Source organism: Xiphophorus hellerii, chromosome 3 (assembly GCF_003331165.1).
Source record: "Xiphophorus hellerii strain 12219 chromosome 3, Xiphophorus_hellerii-4.1, whole genome shotgun sequence".
NCBI lineage: Eukaryota > Metazoa > Chordata > Actinopteri > Cyprinodontiformes > Poeciliidae > Xiphophorus > Xiphophorus hellerii.
In genome coordinates this window covers 15,654,252-15,676,983 of record NC_045674.1, presented here as the reverse complement: position 1 = coordinate 15,676,983, position 22,732 = coordinate 15,654,252, and the positions used below count along the sequence as shown (strand labels likewise).

General features: G+C 39.7%; 1 protein-coding gene across 1 annotated transcript in view; it reads right to left on the bottom strand.

Annotated features, from left to right (window-relative positions):
* Positions 1–22,272, bottom strand: part of efna4 (ephrin A4) — a 46,166-nt gene extending 23,894 nt beyond the window's left edge. Inside the window, exons 1-2 of the mRNA XM_032558627.1 lie at positions 22,101–22,272; positions 21,721–21,896 (exon numbers count right to left, since the gene is read on the bottom strand). Of these exons, the coding sequence (XP_032414518.1) occupies positions 21,721–21,842 (122 nt within the window). The 5' untranslated portion in view covers positions 21,843–21,896; positions 22,101–22,272. The remainder of the gene's footprint in view (positions 1–21,720; positions 21,897–22,100) is intronic.
* Positions 22,273–22,732: the final 460 nt, after the last annotated feature.

The following is a 22,732-nucleotide window of genomic DNA, read 5'->3' as shown; positions in this document are numbered from 1 at the left end:
CGAGTGTAGTTAGGGTCACTAGTTTGTGCAGCAAAGGAGTTTGTGGCTTGAAAGCTGAAAAGTTTGGAGACTATTACTGAATTCTGCCAGAGCATAAGCAGTCCTATTAGCCAAATCGTTAGCAGTCAAGTGTGGAGATGAGCTGATGGTAAAAGCAGCCATACAAAAAAAAAAAAAAAATGTTTTACTTTTTGTTAGCTACTCATTTGGGATGGCAGGGTAGCTTTTGCAGGTTGAGCTATCAACATATTCTCCCATGACTCATGGCTTTCCAATTAGTGCTGCTCATTATTTTTATCCCCATCATCATGATAGTTCCAGAGTAGAGTCAGCACATGCTCACATTTCACAAAGTTTGAGTGCTGAACGCTATACAGCAACTCAGTGTGGCAGTTTGGCCTGAATTTTACTGAGATGTCTTGAAGAAAAAAAAAAAATTGGTAGCAGATTTTTGAGGCTACCGCCATCAGTTACCCAATTTCTTTTAAAGAAGGGGAGACTTATTCAATAGATTCATAACACCCAGGGGGACATGCTTCATGTGTTTGTTTGTGGTGACTTCTATGGTTATGGTTTACAACAAATTACAGCCCAAACTTTTAGATAATATATAAAAATTAAACTTGTGTTATGGTCTTATAGTGGCTAACACAATCATGAGGAAGACTGCTGACATGACTGTTTTCCACCAGACAGTCACTGACATCTTTCAGTAGGAGGTTCAACCACAAAAAGGCATGGTAAAAGAAATGCACCCATTCCAGTCTCACCAGTTCTTCCTTTGATGATGTCTACATACCAAATCTCAGAGGTTTGACCGGTCAAAATGACTGCACCACAACACCTTTTTGTGACCGAAGAGAAAAACAGGCATAGCAACATTGAGCAGCTGTTACTTCCACTTGGGAAGCCTTTTGTGGGGACAGCAGCATTTTCACAATCAGAAATAACCGAGGGGAGGTGTGAGAGAGCTCCTGATAAAATGAGCCTAAAGATAAAGGAAGGAGGAGAAAGTCGGCAGTTCATCAAAGAGAGAAGAGTGCTTCCTTCAGGTCGGCAAAACTTCCTCTTACTCCACAGGCTTACCCGAGTTCAGAGCCAGAAAAAGACAAGTGGAATTGAACAAGTTAGAAAAAGTGGAAAACAGGCTTCATTTGCTTTATACTCCAGGAGATTACAGCACTGAAACATTTCCCTCACCGTCTTGTTCTTCCTACATGCACACACACTGCTTCTCCACATGGGTGAAGAACACAACAAAATGAGGACAAGCCCACCCTCCTAACCAAATCACATAGCTGTGTCCCCCTTCCTTCAACACGACGCTATGCTATGTCCAAAGCCTAGAACCTAGTGTTGTGTCTATCATGATCCTTACTCCCCTCTACGAAGACAAACAAGGATGTCGCCTCCCAATCCACAGCCATCTGTACCCCCCCCCCCCGCCCGCCCCCACTATCACGCCTTTCCAGCTGGCTCAAAAAAAAAAAAAAAATCTTTTGTAAGCCCCTCTTTCCACCTAACATCCAATGTACAGACTCCGCCTCTTTGGACCCAAATCGGGGACAAACACATGATCAACACCTCATCATAGAAAGGAATGAGGAAAAGTGCTTATCTACACTTTCCTGTTTTGAATGTGACTGCAGGAGAGTGTGTGTGCATGTGTGTGTGTGCGCTTCGTTGGTTCCTTCAGGGCCAGCAGGATGCGTTTCTGTGCTTTACACCACAGACCCTTTGCTTTTATTTCCTGGACTCGAGTGACTCGAATGACTTGAATGGTTGGTATGTGAACTTTGGAACATGTCCCACTGTCTTCCGTCTCCATCTGTATGTCGTTTCCTTTCTGCGTCTAAGCACTCGCATTATCCCGCATTCACATGTGCAAAGCCTATACCTCCTCTCTATCGTCAAACAAAATTCTTTTGTCCTGAAAACAATATCGGCACATTTCAATCAGTTCTGCAATACATGTTGAGTGAAATGGGTTTGGGTTTACAATGCCCTGGATAAGGCTTTTGCTGGTGGACTGCATATACACAAACACAAAACAGTGCATCACTCTGAATAGTAGGGAAATTGATACGTAGTACTTTCATAAATAAAAATCTGAAAAGTGTGGTGCACATTTGTATCTTAATCCCCAAATTCATTCTTGGTAGAACCATTAGTTAAATTAATTTCTGTAATGTGTCTACAAACATCTAGAGAGGACCTAGTGACAAATGTATTTCTTTTTATATAAACATATATCTATATTATATATCTATATATTTATTTGTACTTCAGATAAAGATGTACATAAAGTCTTGAAGCATTTTTTTAGCACTAGTGTCACACTAAAAACAAACATATTTTGAAACAGTTGTTTATAAATTAGCCTTGCGACAGACTGGCGACCTGTCCGGAGTGAACCCTCGCCCGAAACGTTCACTGGAGATAGACACCAGCACCCCTTCCGACCTCACTAGGCACAACGGTGTACAGAAAATGGATGGATGAATGTTTATAAATGACTCAGCAGCAACACTGACACCCCCTACAACATAAATGTATCTTAAGAATTTCTTGATGTGACGGAGTCGCTGTTCAAAACGTGAGGGACAGGACAACAAGTCGTTCAAGTAAAGCTCTGGAACGGCTGTAAGAAATTACCCATTCGTGTAAAGTTGATTACATCTCCAGTTTGAGCAACAATTATAAAATTCAAAACAACTGACGATATTGTTGAAAGCTGAGTAGTGACTGTTTCAGTTCATCTCTCCAACAAGCAGAGTGAAAACATAGTGAAAAAGGTAAAGAAAAAAATCTCTGGTAGAAAAATGCTGAACATTTTCAACTGCTTTTACATTGCTGCAAAAAAAAAAGAAACATATTTACTTCAAGTCTTTTCATTCATAGTTACCAGGTGTGCCAATAAATGCAGAGGACAGCATACATATATCAACTCAATAAAATGACTGGTTGCACTTTCCTATCCCTACAGGCTCAATTAAATGACCAGAAGACACCAGCCAGTCACACCACTCCTTATTCAAACTGTGTGGATCAGCAGGCTGTCTCGACCCACATTCCCCACCAATTTACAGAAACAGATGGGGATGAAAGCATGCAGATATATAGATGCACCTGCTGTTTGAGGCCTAAAGGAATCCCAGCCTCAAGTAAAGACAGACCCTATTTTCTGCCTGTTACGGCGAAGGTCCGCTCAGCCGGAATGTGTGCGGATTCTGTGGGACTCAGCAGCACCACAGGACGGGTAGTTACAGCCGACAGAGCTGAGGAGAATTGGTCGATTTAGGCCCAGAGGACCGACGTGTATGGAAACCAATTCATCTGAGTCATTTTGTTGCAGCTTTAGGTCGGCAGAAGCTATCATCTCATCCTGTGGCAGAGCTCCCTCATGCATAGGCACCGCTCTCCCCGTCTGGCCTAGTCTAATCCTAAAAAAAAAAAAAAAAAAGATAAAAAAAATAAAAGCCTTCCTGTAACTTTTCAAGGAGGTATGAAATTACTGCCCCCAACATACAGTGAATGGACCACAGTGCAAGAGGATTTTGCACTTCTCTGACGAAAAGCGGTGCATGGCAAAATGTTGCCTCACCATGCCCGTCAGCACTGCGGCAGCATGGAGCTTACGTTCGAGTGGAGATGGCCCCACTTTAAAAAGGGAGAGAAGAGTGATGGGGAAGTCGTGAGCGGCACAAGAATTGTACAAGGGCGAAAGCAAAGTGCTCGTTCGGCAAGGAGTGTACAAGGGGCTAAATAAGGTCAGATGTGCCGTTGCCAGGACAACGGCCAATCCGTAGCTGGGACTGGTGCCAAGCCAATGCCCCACCCATCCATCCATCGTTTGCTCCTTCCGTCTTTTTCCCCTGCATCACGTCTGTTGGACAGCCTAAACCTCAGAGTAATGAGTGCTCTCCATGTTTTCAGCGATCTAAATGGAGCTGCTGTGTAAATACACTGCTGATTTGTGTAGGTGCCTGGCTCGTATACATAAACTTGAACACAGCAGCGGTAGCTCACCGCTCAGACTTTGATAGGGCCAACCTATAAGACGGGAAGGGGATCTTACTGTGACAGCTATGATAGGTGGCTTCAAAGCAGGGATTCAAACTATTTATAAAATCCATCAAACAGCTTTTTCTGCAAAGTGACAGGCAACCTGATCCACTGCGTCAACATCATTTGTCTTAGGCATATGTACTACCATAGTTTATGGTGATGTATGTAGATCGCAGAGCCTGCAGACAAATTACTGTTAACTTTAAGGAGGAGAGCACGGATTTTGAGAAGGCTCTTCATTTAGGTTTCCACCGCAATAAATGGCACAAATGAAAAAAAAAAAAAAAATAGAGTGGAAATTTTAATCACACATTACAGAGAACTGACTTTATTTAAAATTCAACAAAACTGAATTTTCAGAAATACTTAAACTGTTCCAGGGGAGCAGAAACATGAAATAAACATTTGGATAGTTCGTTTCTGTTCTTGTAAACACATTTTATTTATTAAAAGGAATAAAGCTATCTCTATCAACCAGGCTCCATGGTAGAAAGTAATTGCTTCCTAAATCTTAACTTGAAGTATTTCTGACAACTGGCAATGAATCGGGAGAACTTTGGCCCACTGTTCTTTACAGAATTACAGCAACGTTGGAGCATTTCAAGCAATCTGATAATAGTCCACTCAAAAACATTGGAGACATTTTTTTATGAGTCATTGTCTGACTGCATAACCAAAGCGTTCTTAATCTTAAGGTCAGAACTGATGCCTAAAGATCATCCTCCAGGAGTTTTTGCAAAAGCACAGAATTCATGGATCCATCAAACACAGAAAGTCAACCAGTTCCTAAAGCAGCAAACTGCCCCAAACCATCACACATCCACCTCCATACTTAGTTACTGGAATTATGTTTTCCTAAAAAAAAGTTTCACCACTCTTGCACATTTTCTCATAAAAGTGGAAACCAACTATTTAAACTTGTACTTTGCAAGGAAGATATGAAAGACAACTTTTTTTACCTGTGTTTGGTACAATTTATGCAGATAGCAACACAGCAGTTTCTTTGTTTTTTCCTAGAGATGAGTAAAACATTGCCTTTAATTAAAAAAAGAGCAGTCTGGCTGCATTCCATTTGGCCTTCCTGTTATCTATTGAAAATCTGTTGCTCTCTCTCTCTCTCTCTCTCACAGCCTGAACGAAACACATTTAAGTCTCAACATGTTGTAGAGAGAACAGGTAAATTTTAAATATATTATTATAGACCTGTGTTTCTTCTGACATCTTACCAAAACAGAATATGTACATTTTAAGCATTTTTTGCTTAGTAAGTGTCGACACCAAGAGGGTTGTTTTTCCCAGTTGTTTTGCCTAGCAGCTAGGCAAGATCTGTTCATTGATCAAAATAAAATAAAAAAAAAAATGAAAGAAATATTTTTTATTTTTTTAAACTTTCCTCATCAGTTTGGGCTGATTAAGTTACACTTTTTTTTAAAGAGGCAAATTATTTCTGTGAGAATTTCTCTGTTTATCTCTTATGAATAATCCTTTTAACATCGTACAATTTGTACTTTTTGGCACCATTAATTTTTCATCTCCTCCCTCTGGAGCTCACTTTAAGACATATATTCTACACTTTTAACTGCATTAACCTGGACTGATCAGTGGCCCAAGTCTGTCAGCCCACCTGTTTAAGTAGGCTAAGAGGAACACAGAAACATAAAACCTTTAAAACACACACACACGTACCCAGATAGTCACTACTTTGAAAAGGGCACTTGCAAAGCATATACACTCAGCCAATAAATCAGACCTGGCTTTGAAAATCCATCATTTTCAAACTAGGTCAGCCTCCTGACGGTGAAACCTCTATCCAATTTGTGTATACCATTTTTTTGTCTTGTTACCCCCAATGTTAGGGTCGATGCTGGATAGGCAGCGTACACTTGTCTTTGTAATCTCAGGTGAGCATTCCCCCTCGCTTTTCCCGACTCTGATTTTGCGGTGGTTGTTCACCCAGGACTGGGTGGTTGGTGGGCTAGGGCTGTCCTGCCGTTTGTCAGTCAAACACACACGTACAAAACATGTCTAGGAGACATGCTCAAATACATCCAACTGGCCTGAATAATTTAAAGTGTGGGAGGGAGAGGAAAAGAGAAGAGAAGCGGAGGCCACTGTAGAAGAGTTGAGGAGTAAATAGGGTAAGCTTGCCACTTTCAGTGCTTTAGTCTTGGTCAACTTACTTAAAAACTTATATTCTTCGTTTTACTCCCCATCTACCTCAAGTCTCATTTCCTTCTCCAGTTTGTGTGCCTGCACCATACCATCCTCTCTTTCCACCTCCCTCCCCTCAGTCTCTCTGTTTATCTAAGCACTTTCACGGTCACTGCCTTAGAGTCCCAGGAGTCTAAACTGCCTGCTTCCCCTCTCCCACCCTCTTCGCAGCGGATCCATGGTCTCCATCTTTTTCCATCACATCGGTTGAGAGTCATATCGCTCTGTGTGTCGGGTGTATGGAAGGTCCACTTAATTCCCCCTCAAGGCATCCAACTTTCGCCTGTTCTAGTCACGCAGAGCTGTACCAACCCACACCTCGTGAATATGAACATAAATCAAAAGGGGAAAGACAAAAACCAAGAGTTGTTCACTTAATCATTTTCTATTGTTTGGTTCTAGGAAAGTTAATGATTTTATACAACAAAAAACAAAACAAAACCCCAAACAACTATAACTTTAGTTTGAGGTTGTGCTTTAAAATACATTTCTGTTCCTTCTGGTTGGCCTGGCAGCTGCTGGTTTTCTTGGAAAGGCCAGTTGAGGCCAAAGTTCCACAACACGGATGAAAGGTTCAGACACAATAAGACGGGAAGGAGGAGGGGGCGACTGCTGGATGGATTTAGGAGTAGAAAGGAAGGAAGTGGTGAGGGTCATGAGGAGAGGTGCAGACAGGATTAACTGATTAATTTGGGATTAGAGATGACTGCTCGGCGTTTTAGGTAATGAACCACAATGACCCAAAAAATTAAAAGATTACCACATAGGAGGTAAGGTATGTAAGACTGTTTTTTGCTCCAATTAAAAAGTCTGTTTTAAATCTGAGGCAAGAACTTTTTAAAAAAATCTGTCTATAACTTTCTGTTTTCCTAACAAGTCTATCTGGAAATATGTTTTAAAACATTAATGAGTGGAGATTTCATGACGAGGCTTTTGTCACTGAGTGTTTTAGATGAACTCTCCATACTCATAAACATCAAGCGACCGCTCTGGTGTTTGGAGAAGACCGCTGCAAACAATGACTCCATTTGCAACTGAACGCAGGAGCAATGAGATTCATGAGTTCTCCTGCTATAAGGTCATATCTGTGCAGATTGGCAACAGGATATTTTTCTCCATTTCCATTCAGCAAGAATAAAAAAAAATTATACAAATCAACTTCTGCTCTGGATCCTGTCAGACTATAAGTGACAGTTATCTGATTTGTTCTGATTAGTCTAAAATAGTTTCATGTTGTCAAAGGAGTCGCCTGATGCTTGTTAATTGATGAGATGCACAGCAGCGCTCCCAGTGTGTGTTCCCTTCTTAAAGGTTTCAACCGCAATTTTACTTTTGAGCTTGTGAATTTCAATTAAAAACAAACCTACATTAAAACTTCTAATAAATGTAAAAAAAAAAAAAAGCTTTCACTTTTAGACTAAATTTATATTAATTTAAGTCTAGATGCCTATGGAATATCTAAGCACAGTTTAGATCTAATAATAATAATTTTGTAAAAAAAAATAATCATCCAATCATCATGTTATGTCAAAATATCTTGTTACACACTTAATTTAACAATATCAAAAATCATGGCACCAATAAGAAAATTAAAATGGTGGTAAATAATTATTAAAATTATTCCCTTGTAAAACTGTTGTCTATGGTTGTTGGTACGACATCAGAGAAAGTAGTGGGTGAAAACAACACAGAAAGAGCAAACAATGTCGGCTCAGAAATTGAGTAAAACAACTCAATTTGCTGCATAATAGCCTAAAAATATTTAAATAGAAAAAGATAAAACAGGAATAAAAAAAGATCATCAAGAGGCTTGGATCAAATTGTGCATTTTTTTTTTAGTGAAAAGAAATATTTCATATCTTGATCTACCAAGCCACCAACTTGAATCTGATTTCTTGCCAGCTTAAATGGGCTTCTGATACAGTCAGTCTCTTGTTCTTTTTTTAGTCATGTGACTCCACCACTTTGCAAGCCAGGAAAGCTCTGTCAGCTCTAAATGAAGTGTGGTTCCTCCTTGGGTTCTCCCCAGAGTCTGAGCAGCCACGTGTGTTCGCAGGCAGGTCGATGGTACTATTGGTGTCACGTGCGCCTCTCCGTACGACACCTGTACGCAAGCCTGCGTCATAAACTAGGAGGTGGAGGAAGGGTTCGCCCTCACTCCTTTACTCTGACGGTTACTGTAATGCTTTCCAACACCCCCTCTTCTCTCCTCTCCCATCCTTTCATCCCTGGGGGCCTTCCTTTGCCGTTTGGGGAGTTGAAATTTGTTGACTCTTTCTCCACCATCCTCTCCTTAACACATTCTTCATCTCTCACTTCCTCCACTGTGGGTCTAATGTTTTTACTTTCTCTGGGGGCTTAAAAATATGAGGCAGTGAGGCAGCATGCATGTTCATTTGTGTGCTGTGTGTGGTACAGGTGTCTCGGTGCAAAACCAAAATGAGGCAAAAATTTGTGTGCTGCGCATCACTGTGGGCTGAAAGTAGGCTGTGTTGCATTATACTTCTGGGAGGCAAAGCCAAAATATTAGTTTTTGTTCTACCACAAGAAAAAAAAAAATTCTAACATTTCCAGAAGTTTACTTTATGCTCTTGCAAAAATACAGTAGACAATACATAAATTTACAATTGTGTTGACCATATTCAGGGTTCTCAGATATTTTACACTGTGAATTTATGGGAGATATTTCTATGTTGGTGCAAGATTTAAAAACAGAAACTGCAAAAGTTCCTCGACAGATGGAAATTTTTTTTTACAGATGACTAATAAAAGTACGACTAGAAGGAAAAATGGACAACTTGGATAGATGGACGAATGACCTATGGACAAAAAGCTGGATGCATGGTTGAGAGATTTGACAAGGTTAATGGGTGGGTAATAGAAACAGACAGATGGAGAAAATAATATATATAGAAAGAATAACATTTAGTGTTTAACTCACTGTTTTCCAAATTCTTGAGTATTTGTCAAGACCTGGATAACAGCTGACATTCATACTATTCCAGTTCACATATAAACCACTTTCTTGTAGGTTTAGTAGTGTGCAAAGATTTTTTTCTGCAAAGTTTACTGCCACTAATGCATTTCCCGCAAACTCACTAAAGACACTGTAGTGCAAAGTGTACAAAGCATGACATGTGGTCAGACACAACCAGATTTATGGCCAACGGAGGATGTAATGAGATCTAAATCAATAAGTGAAGTAGAAAGTGATGAGCTCTGCAGGTCAAAGAAAAACACTTCATGCAGATTTGCTTTTTTTTTTATTTTTGAAGCATTTTTTGCTTTTTCTTCCTTAAGGAGTGCAACCTAAAGATAATTTTATTTTAAATTACCTATGTTTATCTTTTACTGTAATATCCCAGGGCAGAATACATTATCATATTTTGTCATTGCTCTCTGATACAGCAGGGACCAATTACCATTTTTAAAAACTTTGTTTCAAACCTGCAACAACTTAACATTATTCTGTCATGCCTCTACATTTCCCAGGACTTTAAATGTGATGCCAGAGAAAGTGATTGAGTTCTCCTGGTTTTATGAAGTACACATAAAGTATAAGAGTGCTTCCTACCACACCTGTTCTGCAACTGATGGTCAGCTGACTGCAAAAAAATGGGCTCTTAAGACTTTATCTTCACTCACAAGAAAACACAAATTTGACTGTATGGAAACATTTTCAGCTGTTAAAAGCATAGCTAGCCATAATATAAAAATCGAAGGAGTGGCACCCATTTCTCTTACCAAAGTAATACAGTTTTAAATCTTCAGTTTGCGGTATAAAAGCTTCATGTTTGTGAGAAAGCCAGGTTTTAGCTTAAGTTATAAAAACCAGATAATGTTGCAACATAATTATTATATTTTTGTGAATCCCATGATATAGTGAGACTAATATTTTTATTTAACAGTACCATACCGTAAAAATCTAATACTTCATTCCTACATGTGCCACTTTGAATGTTAAGTTGAAAGTTTAAGTTAATGAAGGGCACTTGAAACCTCCTTTTTATCATTTCAAGAAACTTTCTGGCTCATAAGATCAAGAGCAGTAAAGGCCTATAATCTATCTTTAAAATGTTGCTTCTATTCTTCAAGCAGGAGGCAATACCATGATCATGTTCACAACAGACTTAGATAAACAAAATGCCTAATCTGAGAAAAAAAAGGATTTATCACAAAAATGAAACACAAGTTTCTGCCCCTTAGCACCTAACATCAGTGGAGGTATGATGTCTCTGTGTCCTTCTGGCAGTCAGAACCTTGTCTTGTACAATAATCCAAGCTCCTGCTACAGCCTTTTGCTCTGCCTGGCTCAATACTAATTCAATTTCTGTCTCTCAGAATTCCCAGGCTGCCTTTTTGGTAGGATTTCTGAGCTGAGTGCAAGAGGATTGTGCGAGGCTATGTGCACTTGAGTGCATTTCTGCGTGCACACGTGTGAGAGAAATTCTACAACCTTCGTGTTGGCTAAACAAGCGTCACATTGTTGTGTTTTATCCTGGATTAGATTGACAGTGTTTCCCACATTTCTTGTCTAAGCATTCTTTACCTCCCCCCAGTTTAATTGCTGTTTTGTACCAAATATCTTTGTATCAAATGAGTACACAGCTCGTTTGACACCAGTAACAGTGACAGCTCATTGTAAGCCATGAATGAATACGCTCACACTCTGCGTTCACCAGCAGCTCTTAAAGCCACCATAACCTCCCTCTTCACACGCACGCGGCACAGCATGCCGTCAGCAGCCATTTTGTGCCAAACAGGCTGCACCGTGCCAACAGTGTACCTCATTTCATTTCGCAGCTGTTCCGGCTCACTTGGAGACATTCGCACGATGCAACTTATTACACGTTAATGCGCCCTAATATTGATGCATGTGTGTACACAGAGAAACAGGCGGACGTGGAGAGAGAAATTGGGAATGCGATGGGTCCATATGCAGTCTGGCGATAATGCGAGAAGGCGATGATAATATCTTCCTGGTAAATTGGTATCGATTGACTAAATATCCTGACCAGGAGGAGAGAGGCGGCCGTCCTTTTATGCCTCTACACCATGTCTGCTCGGAGCTGCACTGTGACTATCTGATCCATTTTAATACAGACGTCCTCACTGCCGCCAGGCCTCTGCCTCAAACCTCATTTTCAATACAGTATGCCCCGACTCTTCCTGTGCACAGGCATCTCAGTGTTACCTTCAGCCGGAAAGATAATTTTTATTGTGCAACCATTATATTCGTGTTGCATGCATTCTGGGGTGTAATATATCACTTACCAGCAGAATGGAGGAATACAGGTTACATACTGATGCGCGCCACAGAGAGAAACAAACATAATCATAGGCTGATATCAAGTTATATCAAAGTTTTATGAGGTTTCTAAACTGCAAAAATCTTCAAACAAAATATTCCTAAGGTGTAAGCTCTAAAAAGATGCCAGAAAATGTGAAATAGAGCCCTGAGTTCTTTCCAGCTATATGAAACAAGCAATCAAATGCTGCCACTCCCCCACTTGTTGCTGTGCACCACAGGTCAGCTGGCTAAAAGAAGTCACCTACATAATCACTGACTTACAAGAAAGAAATGCATCTTCAAATCTTTCATTTGAGGAAAAAAGTCGTATGAGCTCCACCCATAAGTCTTATGAGGGTAATATTATTTTAAACCTGTTGACAAGCTACAAGCAGTTGACTGTTAAGCAGCTGACTGAAAGCTGGCCACCTAAACCGACAGCTACACATCTAGTTGAAAACTACTGTAAAGTTTTAGAGGGTGTTTGTAAAGGTGCAACCTGTTCAATCACATTTTCATTTCACACAGACATATTCCAAGTATTTATTTATTTAATATGACTTGTGGCCATATTTCAGTTGTCCAGCAAAAAGTCGTTGATACTCCCTGCTAAGGAGGATGAGGCACAAGTTCAGTTCACAAAAAGCTGTATGCAAGCTCATTGGAAAGTTAAGGAGAAGGAAAAAATATGGGACAGCAACAGAGTAAAGTACAGCCTAGAGGTTTGTGAAGCAAAGACCATTTAGTTTGGGGAACATTCACAAATGGAACACTGCTTATAGTCACTCTGTGTTTAACGGATCTATACAATTATCACTTTTTGAATTCATTTAGTGAAATAAGTCATTTTTTAGATAATATTCTAACTTATTGAGATAAGCTGCAGGAGAAATATGCATGTCTATTTATCCAAATCAAAACGTTTAAAAACAGTGCTGTGTTAAAAGCAAGAAACTTGATACTAGCAGCCGTTTTGATATTCTTGCTTAAAATATAGCAACAAGTTATACATTTTTATTTTAAGATTTTGTGTAAACAAAATAAACAGGAATATTTTCACTCAAGGGTCTCATACTGCGAGTATCTTATACCAGTACATACCTTACCAGTATTAAGCAACAACATTGAATGCACAATGCCCTTACTATATGCCCCACATATACAAGTAGAGGCATCCAAAGGCAACAATTCACCTTTTCCTTGAACACTTAAGTAGCACCTAAAATCAACTAACGAGTGGAAACAAAACAATAACTCATTTAGTTGAGAGGCCAGCGCAGTGGTTGGTAAATGTTCTCACAGCCGTACACTGCTGGCTAGAAGAGGATTTTTCTCAGTAAAAGCCACTTTCACAGCTTGTTCTGAGGATGAGAGAAGTTTGAAAACTTGAGAAAGAAGGATGATGAAAAAGATTGCAGCAGAATTTGAATGTTTTTGATGCTTGGCAGGTACATTTCGAGACTGTAAAATTAATCACAGCTCCAACTATTTATCAAGAAAACAAAGACTTTCCCTTTTACCCAAACGAGCAAGTGGTCCATAAGCACACACACACACACCCTCTCTCTTACAAACACACCTCTGACGGAGCCATTGTTCCTCTTGAAACAAACTTCAGCCGACAACAATGCTACCAAATGTCAATTCTCAAGCTTTTACAAGCCGCTAAAAATCACTGCCCGGCATTGTTTCCTGACAGAGATGAAGCAGCTCAAGAGTGCACACAAAGAGATAATACACTCAAATCCACAAACAAACAGACAAGGCATGCTTACAAAAGACAGACAAGGTACGCAAATGCATCTCTGAATCTACACAGGTCGTAGCCCAGCAGTTACTGAGACAATGGAGAGAAACAAGGTAAAAGGGAAGAGAGAGACACTGATACAGCTACATGACAGATGAGGAGAGGAGGGGTGGAGCGGAGGAGGGAAGAGAAATTGCTTTGTTAGCAGGACAGGGAATAAAGTGTAATTACCTCACTGTGGGTTTGTTGATTATAGTTCTGCCAGGTTCTCCATGTTAATCATTTACCAGGGGAAGACAGAGATTAGTAGAGACAGACACAGAGAAGGGAGATAGCAGACAGTATGAAAAATACTTTCACTTAAGCCCACCCATGCAACGGAGAAGCGATGGATGCTCAATGACTGCTACATGATTAAGCAAAAATATAAAAATAAAAGAATCTCCTCCTGCCGAGACATGATTACAAACACTGTCTGCTTTCACTTCAGCGTGTGGCATGTTTGTCTGCTGCTCGTGACACTGACCAGATCGGGATGTGGGTGTGCATGTGTGTGTGATGAAGGTGTGGCATGCAAGACGTGATTTACTTTGGTATTTAAAGCAGATCATTCATGAGCGCACACAGAAAGAAACAACGCCTAAACATGGCCAAGATTACACGGGAGACTTACGAGGGCCTCTTTCAATACAGATACAGAAAAACCAATACAACTATTCACCTTCACGCACTGTTTAAATATGCTCCACTGGCTCACAGCTCCAGCTCGGAGTTTGTCTAAGGGATGAAGGATAGAGGCAGAAAGAAAGAGGGGGCTCACGGAGAGCATCTGTTTTATGTTATTATTTTTTTTGTTTGTTTTTACACTTTAAGGACTATGTCCAAACTTGAAAAGTGGGTTCAAGTGGGGAAACTGCTGGTAAAAGCATGTTAAATTTTTCTTGCTATGCCAGTACATGCTAAATAATCTGTTTCATCCCATTTCCCCAAGTACTTGTTTCTTCATCCAGTGTTTGGCGGATTAAGCCCAGGGAATGCCGGTTTCCCAACACGTTTAGTAATGTAATGGGAGAGCCGACAATGTTCAAGCTGAGATTTTTCTGGTGAATACTTTAAATGAAGTCTCTCCTAAATGTGAGTAATTTTTAAATCAAAAAGAACCATTACTGCTGAGCATCACTATAAATGCAAGTTTTCCTTCACTGGAAACCTCCCATTTAGAGACTGTCCACAAGTTCTCAATTGGGTTCAGGTTAGGTGGGGAAGAGGGCCATGTCAGAAGTTTTTCATCCCTTACTGGCTAGCCCCTGGAAGGAGTAGTTGGATGCATCTGATAGAGCATTGTCCTACAAAAAAATCTTTGCCATTTTGAAAGATCTAAAAACTGAAAGAAGCTTCAAGAGTTGATTTTAAGATAATCTTTCACCTGAAAATGTCTAACCAGCTTATCTTAAGTAATACCAACCTATACCAGTATCCCACCTCCATCTTCCTGACGTCAAACTTGAAGTGGAGCTCTGTGCCCGTCACTCATTTAGTCAAGGACCCATCTATCTGGTTCGTCAAGAGTCACTCTCATTTTATCATACAACTTTTGAAAAATAGGTCTTCAGATATTTCTTTGCTCAGTCTAGATACTTCAGTTTGATTTGTCTTGTTGAGTGGTGGTTGGGTTTCAGCCTTCCTCACCTTTGGGCACGTCTCTGAGATCTGAACATCTTGTACTTCTAGGTGCTGCAGGTAGTTCACACTGATGAAATATGACAGAACTGGAAGATAATTCCTGGTAGATTCATGATTGATTCTCTTCAAATCGGCATCTTCAGTTCGTAATACATTTTTTGCGACCCTGTTAACTATTTGTAACAAAATGTGCAATGGTTCTGTGATCACGCCCCTACATCTTTGCAATTTAAACAGAGCTGCATCCCCAAACGACTCTCTTTTTTTGGTGCATTTTACTTAAAGAATAGAAGCTACCTAATAATTATGTAGACCTTGACATAAGGCATTGACCTCCTTAGGCCAAATCCTAAACAGATGTACATCTCCTGCTATGATTAAATCCATTTAGCATTCAAGTTTATCCGCTGGGAGTTAGTAAAAAGATCATATGGACAAAATACTCACTTGCCTATTAATTGTGCACTCTGATGTTGAGTCAGCCAGTAAAAGAAAATATACTGATGTTTTGGAAGTTTAATATTAAAACCATGACTCTTTGTGACTTCAGTTATGAGGATCTTGGGGATAGTAATAAAGTCACATTTCAAGAAAAGCAGCAAACATTCAAAGAAGAAATGCAAAGAATAAATCAAAAAATGAAGTGAAACAAAATTGTTTAAGCGGCTACTGGAACAAGCTCACCTCTTTTGAGGAATCTAAGAATGAAAAGAAGAGGAAAAAGGATAAGCCAAAGAATGAGGAATTGAAGTAGCTTATTTTTGGTTGAGATGAGGGTAACATTTGTTCTCATTACAGATGTATGAGACGCTCATATACAACATCTCCAAAATCATATCTCGCTAGTGTAATTCAATAGGTGAAGTTTTGGTCCTTTGAGAAAACATCCCGACAGATTCCTGAGTGGATTTTATTAGGATGAATGTAGGTCCAAAGATAAAATAAAAAAAGACACGGCTGCATCAGCAAAATGGCTGGTCAAAGTGTTTGACTCAACAGGTTTTAAAGGACACCGAGGCGCTAGAAGAAAAGTATGAATACTATTATAAAAGTGTTAGAGCTTCTTGCTCAGGAGAGAGGTAACAAATATTGCTCGCACTCACAAATACTCTGAGAAGTGTGGTTATATAATTTTACTGACCTTTAACTGCTCCAGGAAGTATATAATAATTTCCCATCTAATAAGAGACTATTGCTCTAAAGGAGGCACAGCTGTAAAACCAAGCGCGATCGTAAACTCTCTTCATAAAAAGAAAAAAGAAATCATAAAAGAGGGGGAATACTTGAGCCCCACAAAGATAGAGGCCATGGTATCTGATCCCACAGCATTGGCCGCTGACCCCCATCACTTCCATTTCAGAGCTCCAGTTTTCAATCAGGAGGGTGCTAAATGTGCGCCCGTTAAAAGTGTTTTACTGAGCCTTTGTTACAGGCATATTAGCAAGCAAAGGGCAGAGCGTCGAGGCTCCTCTGTCTCCACTCCACTGCCCCCGCTTCATTAAAACCATAAATCTAGATGTCGAAGGAATGGTGGCAGCGAGAGACCGTCTCCTGTCAACCACACTAAAGAGAGCATGTCCTCCAACAATCTACGGTAACCTAACATGATCTTATTTGGTAGCCTTTGTGTGTTCGGTCAGTGTTGGGTTTTTTTGTGCAAAGATGTTTTAAAGATTAGTCGGTGTGAACAAGTTACGCATTTCTCAAACTAAAGTCTGTTCTGTAAATCACTGTCTAATAGCTATACCAATCTAAGCTGCCATTATGTACCACAGATAAGTGCTTCACCCTTGACATATTGTAGCTTTGTATTAAAGAATTATCAGGTAATAAAGACTGATTATGTCACCGTTGAAAAAGCTCACCCCCATCATTGTTAAACTATTGATCTGGCAGCATTTTGGGTAATCATTTGAAAGAAAAAAAAAAAAAAACATTGCCAGGAGACTGATAAGATACAAAAAATTTGTAAGCACTGTGGGAAAACAATGAATGGCTGTTAGCTGCTGCAGTTAGCTTGTTGTTGACAAAAAACAGAAGGGTCTGTCCCTCAAGATGTAAACAGATGTGGCACAACATCTTGCAATATTAAAATGCCACACTATTTCTAACAACAAAAAAAACTTCATCTAGTTTTTGTGTGATCAGGTAATAAACGTGAAGATTTCTATGTTTTTAGGAACATAGAAATTTAATGTCTTACCGTTATTAGCCGCTAATAATGCCCCAGTTGGCTTCTGCTTGTTCTCATTGCAAAGCTAGTAAACTATTTTACTGATTTTTTTATAATAATCTCTCATTTTAAAAAAAAACATCTGCCATCAATGTTGAAATTGTACTGTGTCACAAAGTTATATCTAGTTTCGAAATCAATAATATTGCTAAATCAAATCAAACTATAATTATGAGCCAATAATGTGAGAGAGGAAAGGCTTAAGTCCAGATACACTGTTTCTATTTTTTAAGACTCAGTTATGCTTGAGTTGCCCTGTTCCATTGCCAGATTCATCTAACAGTTAAAGAAGCAATAAATAGGTAAATGTGACAGTCTAGCTAAAGTTCTTACAAAGAAATCTTTTGCACTCTAAGAATACTTTGAGTGGCTAACTGCTAATGCTGCTAATGTTAGCATTTGAATTGTGACTTAATTTTGGCACTAAAATATAGGACTGTGCTTTGTGGTGATAATAGCTCTCAAGAGATGAAGATGACAAATTTTTACATTAAACAGAAGTCTTTGTAGCATTTCAAGCTCAGATTTCTGACATGTGCATACGAGGATAATGGCTACAAGGTTAACACTCTGCACTGGTGTTTAAAAAAATATTTTTGATGCAACTATGAGTTTTTTTAGATGCCCTTTTATGTCGATGAGTCAAGGAGTAATTAGTCAAGTGCTAATTACTCCATGAAGGGCAGGCTGAGAAACACGTTCACGTGTTTTAACGAAGCACTTCCTGCTTTACTATTTTTTTGAGGTTACATTTTAGGTACTCATCAGAAACATTGGCATGAGCTATACTGAAGGTGTAAAAAAGCCTGACAGAACAGTGAGAACACCTCAACTGGCTAACTGTTCACTACACACAATGCTACAGTTAGCATGCGCTTCATAACTTATTGTCAGTACTAAAATAAGCAGCGATTTTCACGGGTGGGATGAGATCTTGGGAGAAAAAAATTAAAATGCTATAATGTTTTTTAGTCTTTCTTGCTACACTAAAGTCTGCACTTTGATTGCTGCGATATTGCATGCACTGATACTGCAATAATTGTGATTCAATATTTTGATGAGTACTACTTTCCACTTGGACACCAAGCAGGTGGGATAGAATTTATGCATTTATTTCAAGAAATGTTTGACAGAAAGATGAATGCAAATCCAAAACTATTCTGTCCTGAATCAATATTTGGCTTGCTGTTTCCTCCACCGTCTCCTGAGGGAAGTAAGACTGCAAAGCAACTACATGCTCTGCCATAGACACCGTGGAGCCTTGTGGTGATCAGATAATTAATTAGCTGAACTGAATAATAAGGGATCAATCTGTTTAAACATATTAGTTGAACAATGCTAAATAAAAAGTGTAATGAATGGCACACAAAAATAGATAATATTATTATTACTACAAATATCACAATACAAATCATTTAAACAACATTCTACTATTTTAGCTAAAGTCCAAAAAGTGAATATGTCGGAGCTTTGAATCCTACAGAGGCACAAAAGGCATGGCACCCGTGTTCCTGTGCTCCTCTCCCCTCTGCCTCACTGCATTTACAGGCCTCAAGACAACCTGGCTGGCTGGCAGGCAGCTAATAGAAAATATGGGATGGGAAAATGACTGAAGCTCAACTAATCACACTGCCAATAACCATCACAGGACAGGAGGGAGTCGCGAGACATAAAGGAGGGGGAGCACAGACAAAAAAAATTAAATGGAGAGCAGGATGTAACAAGGGAACTAATGAAGAAGAAGGGGAGGGAGAAGAGGAGAGGAGAGTGAGTCTAGGGGGTTCTGGACATCACTGCTCCACTGATAGCTTTGTGATTGGGTGGTGTTGCTGATGAGAGTGATTCTCTGCCACAGTGGGTCACCCTCCACCTGATGGCATTGTGATTGTGTGCTGTGCAGCAGAGTGTGCGTGGCACCGTCGCCGACTGTGACCATTCATCCCCAAATCTCTGGGGGACATGAAGGGGTTTCCTAATCCTTGCAGAGTTCCTCCTAAAACACGTTTCTGTTGGATCCCAATTTGCGGTTCTGGGTTTTACTTGCCTGGATAGAAACGCTGGCTGGCTCTAATACACAAGATAAGAACTGCAGCAACGACAACAAGCCTCAGGAAAGACATTATTGGCCTCGAGAATCATGTTTAGATCCTCTGTATGTACATGGGCAAAAAAAAAAAGAAGATGTACATGGAAATTAGACATGTAATAAAAATCTTAGTGTTTGGCAGAATTTGTACAAATAAAAAAATATGGCAGTATTTTTAGTCTATAAATAAATCAACCAACAAAATGCACATTGACTGAAATTTAGGTAAATAAAAATCAGGTGAGTTACAAATATATGCTTTGAGCCACAAAAAGGGATAATTTTTTTAATGCCTGAATTTTCTGTTTTACTAAAAGTACTTCCCTTATAATGCCTACTTTATTCATATAGGACTTTATAACAAGTTGCGCTAAAATACTGCACAGCAAGAACTATCAAGATTTTGAAGAACATGTAATGAATATTTTATGCAACATGAATTTGTATTTAACCTCTTTTCCCCAGGATAAATTAATATCAAAAAGCAATTTTTGGAGGAAAGAGTACTTATATCTATAAATAAAAATTGGCAGTCCTAATTTAAAAAGAAAGACAGAAATCTGTTAGCCAGAAAAATGCCGTGCAGTGCAGCCTTAACATTAATATTATAGTCATAGTCTTGTACAGTAAAACATTTGAGAAATTTTGATTTATTGCAGCCACAGAAAACATTGTCATTTATATTCCTTTCTTGTGCATTTAATGAACATTTGACTACAAATATGAAAAGGAAATATGCATACATAGCTCTGCTGCTCTCTGCAAGTATCTCTCAAATTACAGGGGCAAATTGTTCTGCAATCTTTACTCCCTGAAACTAACCAGTTTCACTGATCTAAAAAGAGACTGTCATACCTCCTTCATCATTAAAGTCCTTTTCATCAGAGGTCAGAAAAAATTTAGGAGTAGCACATTTTTTATTGAGCTACTGCTAAGAACAACATAGCGTAGCCCCAACTCTTACATGGTGCTCCACATTGCCAGTCAGCTGACTAAAGAAAGGATAGAAGACATTCCCTTTATTCTACAAGGAATTTATATTCATCAGTTTGGAAATATGGAGACTAGACTGATCTCTGCAGTCTGGGCTGACTCCAGCTACAGCTCACACCTTGTGAATCTCCCCCAAACTCTTATATGAGCTTTGCTCCATAATACTCTCAAGGCTGCTTGACGCGCCTTTTCACACCACCGTTTTTCCTTTCACTAAACTTTTGGATAGTATGCTTCTATGCATCTCTCTGAAAAGCAATATTCTTTAACATTGGCCATATTTAGCTTAGTCTTCTTGTGGAAAATCAACAACTGCCTGTTTGACAACTGTAAAACCAGTCTCTCTCACAATTATGTTAGCCTTAAAAGTTTATTTACGTGTTGACTGTTTTTTGTTTTAATTGTAGCCATAATCCATGTTTCCCGTAGCTCAAATCTTAGACACACATAAGAAGCCAAACCTATTGCTTGGGCACCTTTTGTGCTCCATGTACTTGTATATGGCCCTCTGAACAGACATCTTTTTTTGCTGGACATTTTCTCTCTTGTAGAAAGTGTACCCGGCCTTCTGCACAAGCTGTGTTCATCCAAATGAAATAAATGCATGGGATATATTACTTTGTGTACAATTTATCTGTGTAAAACATTACTTTCATTTTCATTGTAAAGAGCCTCCTTGTAGAGCGAGTCTCTGAACAAGCCTGTAAGACAATATTTGACGTGTTTTTGAGTCTCTGCAAGTTTCACACCTCAAACTCCCAATTAGACCACCCTGGAACACCTCTGACAAACCTAATGGCCCCAATCAACTCATTACATGCATATCTTCTCATCACCAAACCAATGCACAAAAGCACATAAGACTATAATGAACACCTAAGCCATGAGAACGTCATAAGTGTCATTAATGACAACAAACATTTCAACAGAAACCTATATTTCAGACTTTGTTTAAACAGAATAATAAGTAACTGCAGAATGGTTATTATGAGGAAGATAAGAGGCTGGCTGGAGAAGGTGTGAGCAGATAACTGGGTCTTAGGTGAACCCAGTTTTCCACTGTATCAACTTTAGTTGTTTTTCTTATTACTTTTACTCCAGCAGCCTTATAGCCTGAAGACTTCGAGCAATGATACCTGCTCTACGCCCTCTCTTTAATTAAGCACACAAACACGGGATCTGCTGCATAGCTGACATTCTTGAAAACAAACTAAGCTCTGAGTCATGCTCAAGGAGCTCAGATTGTTGTGCAACAGCGTGGCAGGACGAGCTCAGGCCGGCTCTGTTTGTTTTACACACAGGCCCGGAGACTGAATCAGCCTGACAAGTCTCAGCTCTAACCCTATCTGCTACTGCTCCGTGTCTGTCCTGAGGGGAAGCATCCCTGACTGTCCAGTGAGGTTTCTCACCTTGTGTTCGTAGAGTTCCAGTAAACCACGTGTCTCTTCGCCACCACAGCGGAGATAATGTTGAGGAGGAAAACTGTTGCTTTAAGGGCGCCCGCAGCTCCCGGTGCGCGCAGGCAGACCATCCTGGAGAGGTTGTTCTGCAGCCGGTTGAGAGGGTGGAAGTCAGGCTGGGAGACCTGACAGAAGAGGCGCGGTGATCAGCTGTTCTTGTTGCACATTAAAGTTTCACCAACTCATGCACACGGCGCCGCACTTTCGCTAGACCGGCTCCTGCTCCGAAATGCATGATGTACCAGGAAGAACTCATTCAAATCGCGCAGGGAAAAAAAAAAAATATATATATATATGTATATATATATGTATCAAAACAAAAATCACACCAGAGGTTGAAGAAGGTGCGCCGCCCCCAAAACAGTGATCCTGAGAATTTACTCAAATCCAGAATTCTAGTTTAAAGCAGAAGTCTCTCTAAACGATGATTGTCACCTGAGTTCAAAAAGGCTTTCTAATCAATTAAATCAGATAGCCTGCCAACTGGTTTGGCAGCAACAAGCTGCACAGAGTAGAGAGGGCGGATGCACCGAGCTCAGGGCGGTGCCGGGCAAACTTCGAGCCAATCGGTCCATAAGGGTGTGGTTATATGTGACACCAGAGTGCAACAGTTAAATCCTTGAGAGGTGCGCCCACTGGTGTGGGGGTACCGCCTGCGACAGTTTCGCTATGCAGGAAAACCCAGAAAGACTATCTGGTTTTACTTTTTTTTTTTTAACCTGAAGTCACCAGAGACGGAGCGTGGGAAACCGGGTCCTGGGCAGAAGCAGGAGAAATTGTCCCCTAAGAAACCTCAGGGGCTTAACATTCCTTAGTCTGTCTGTCTTTCAGGTAGACTGTATTTTACTGCATTTTATGGCACTTATTTTTGATATTTCATACATAGAATGCAATATATTTTACTTGTACTTAATTTTTTTCCCAGTATTTTTGTTTGACTTAAATGTACACAATTTTACTC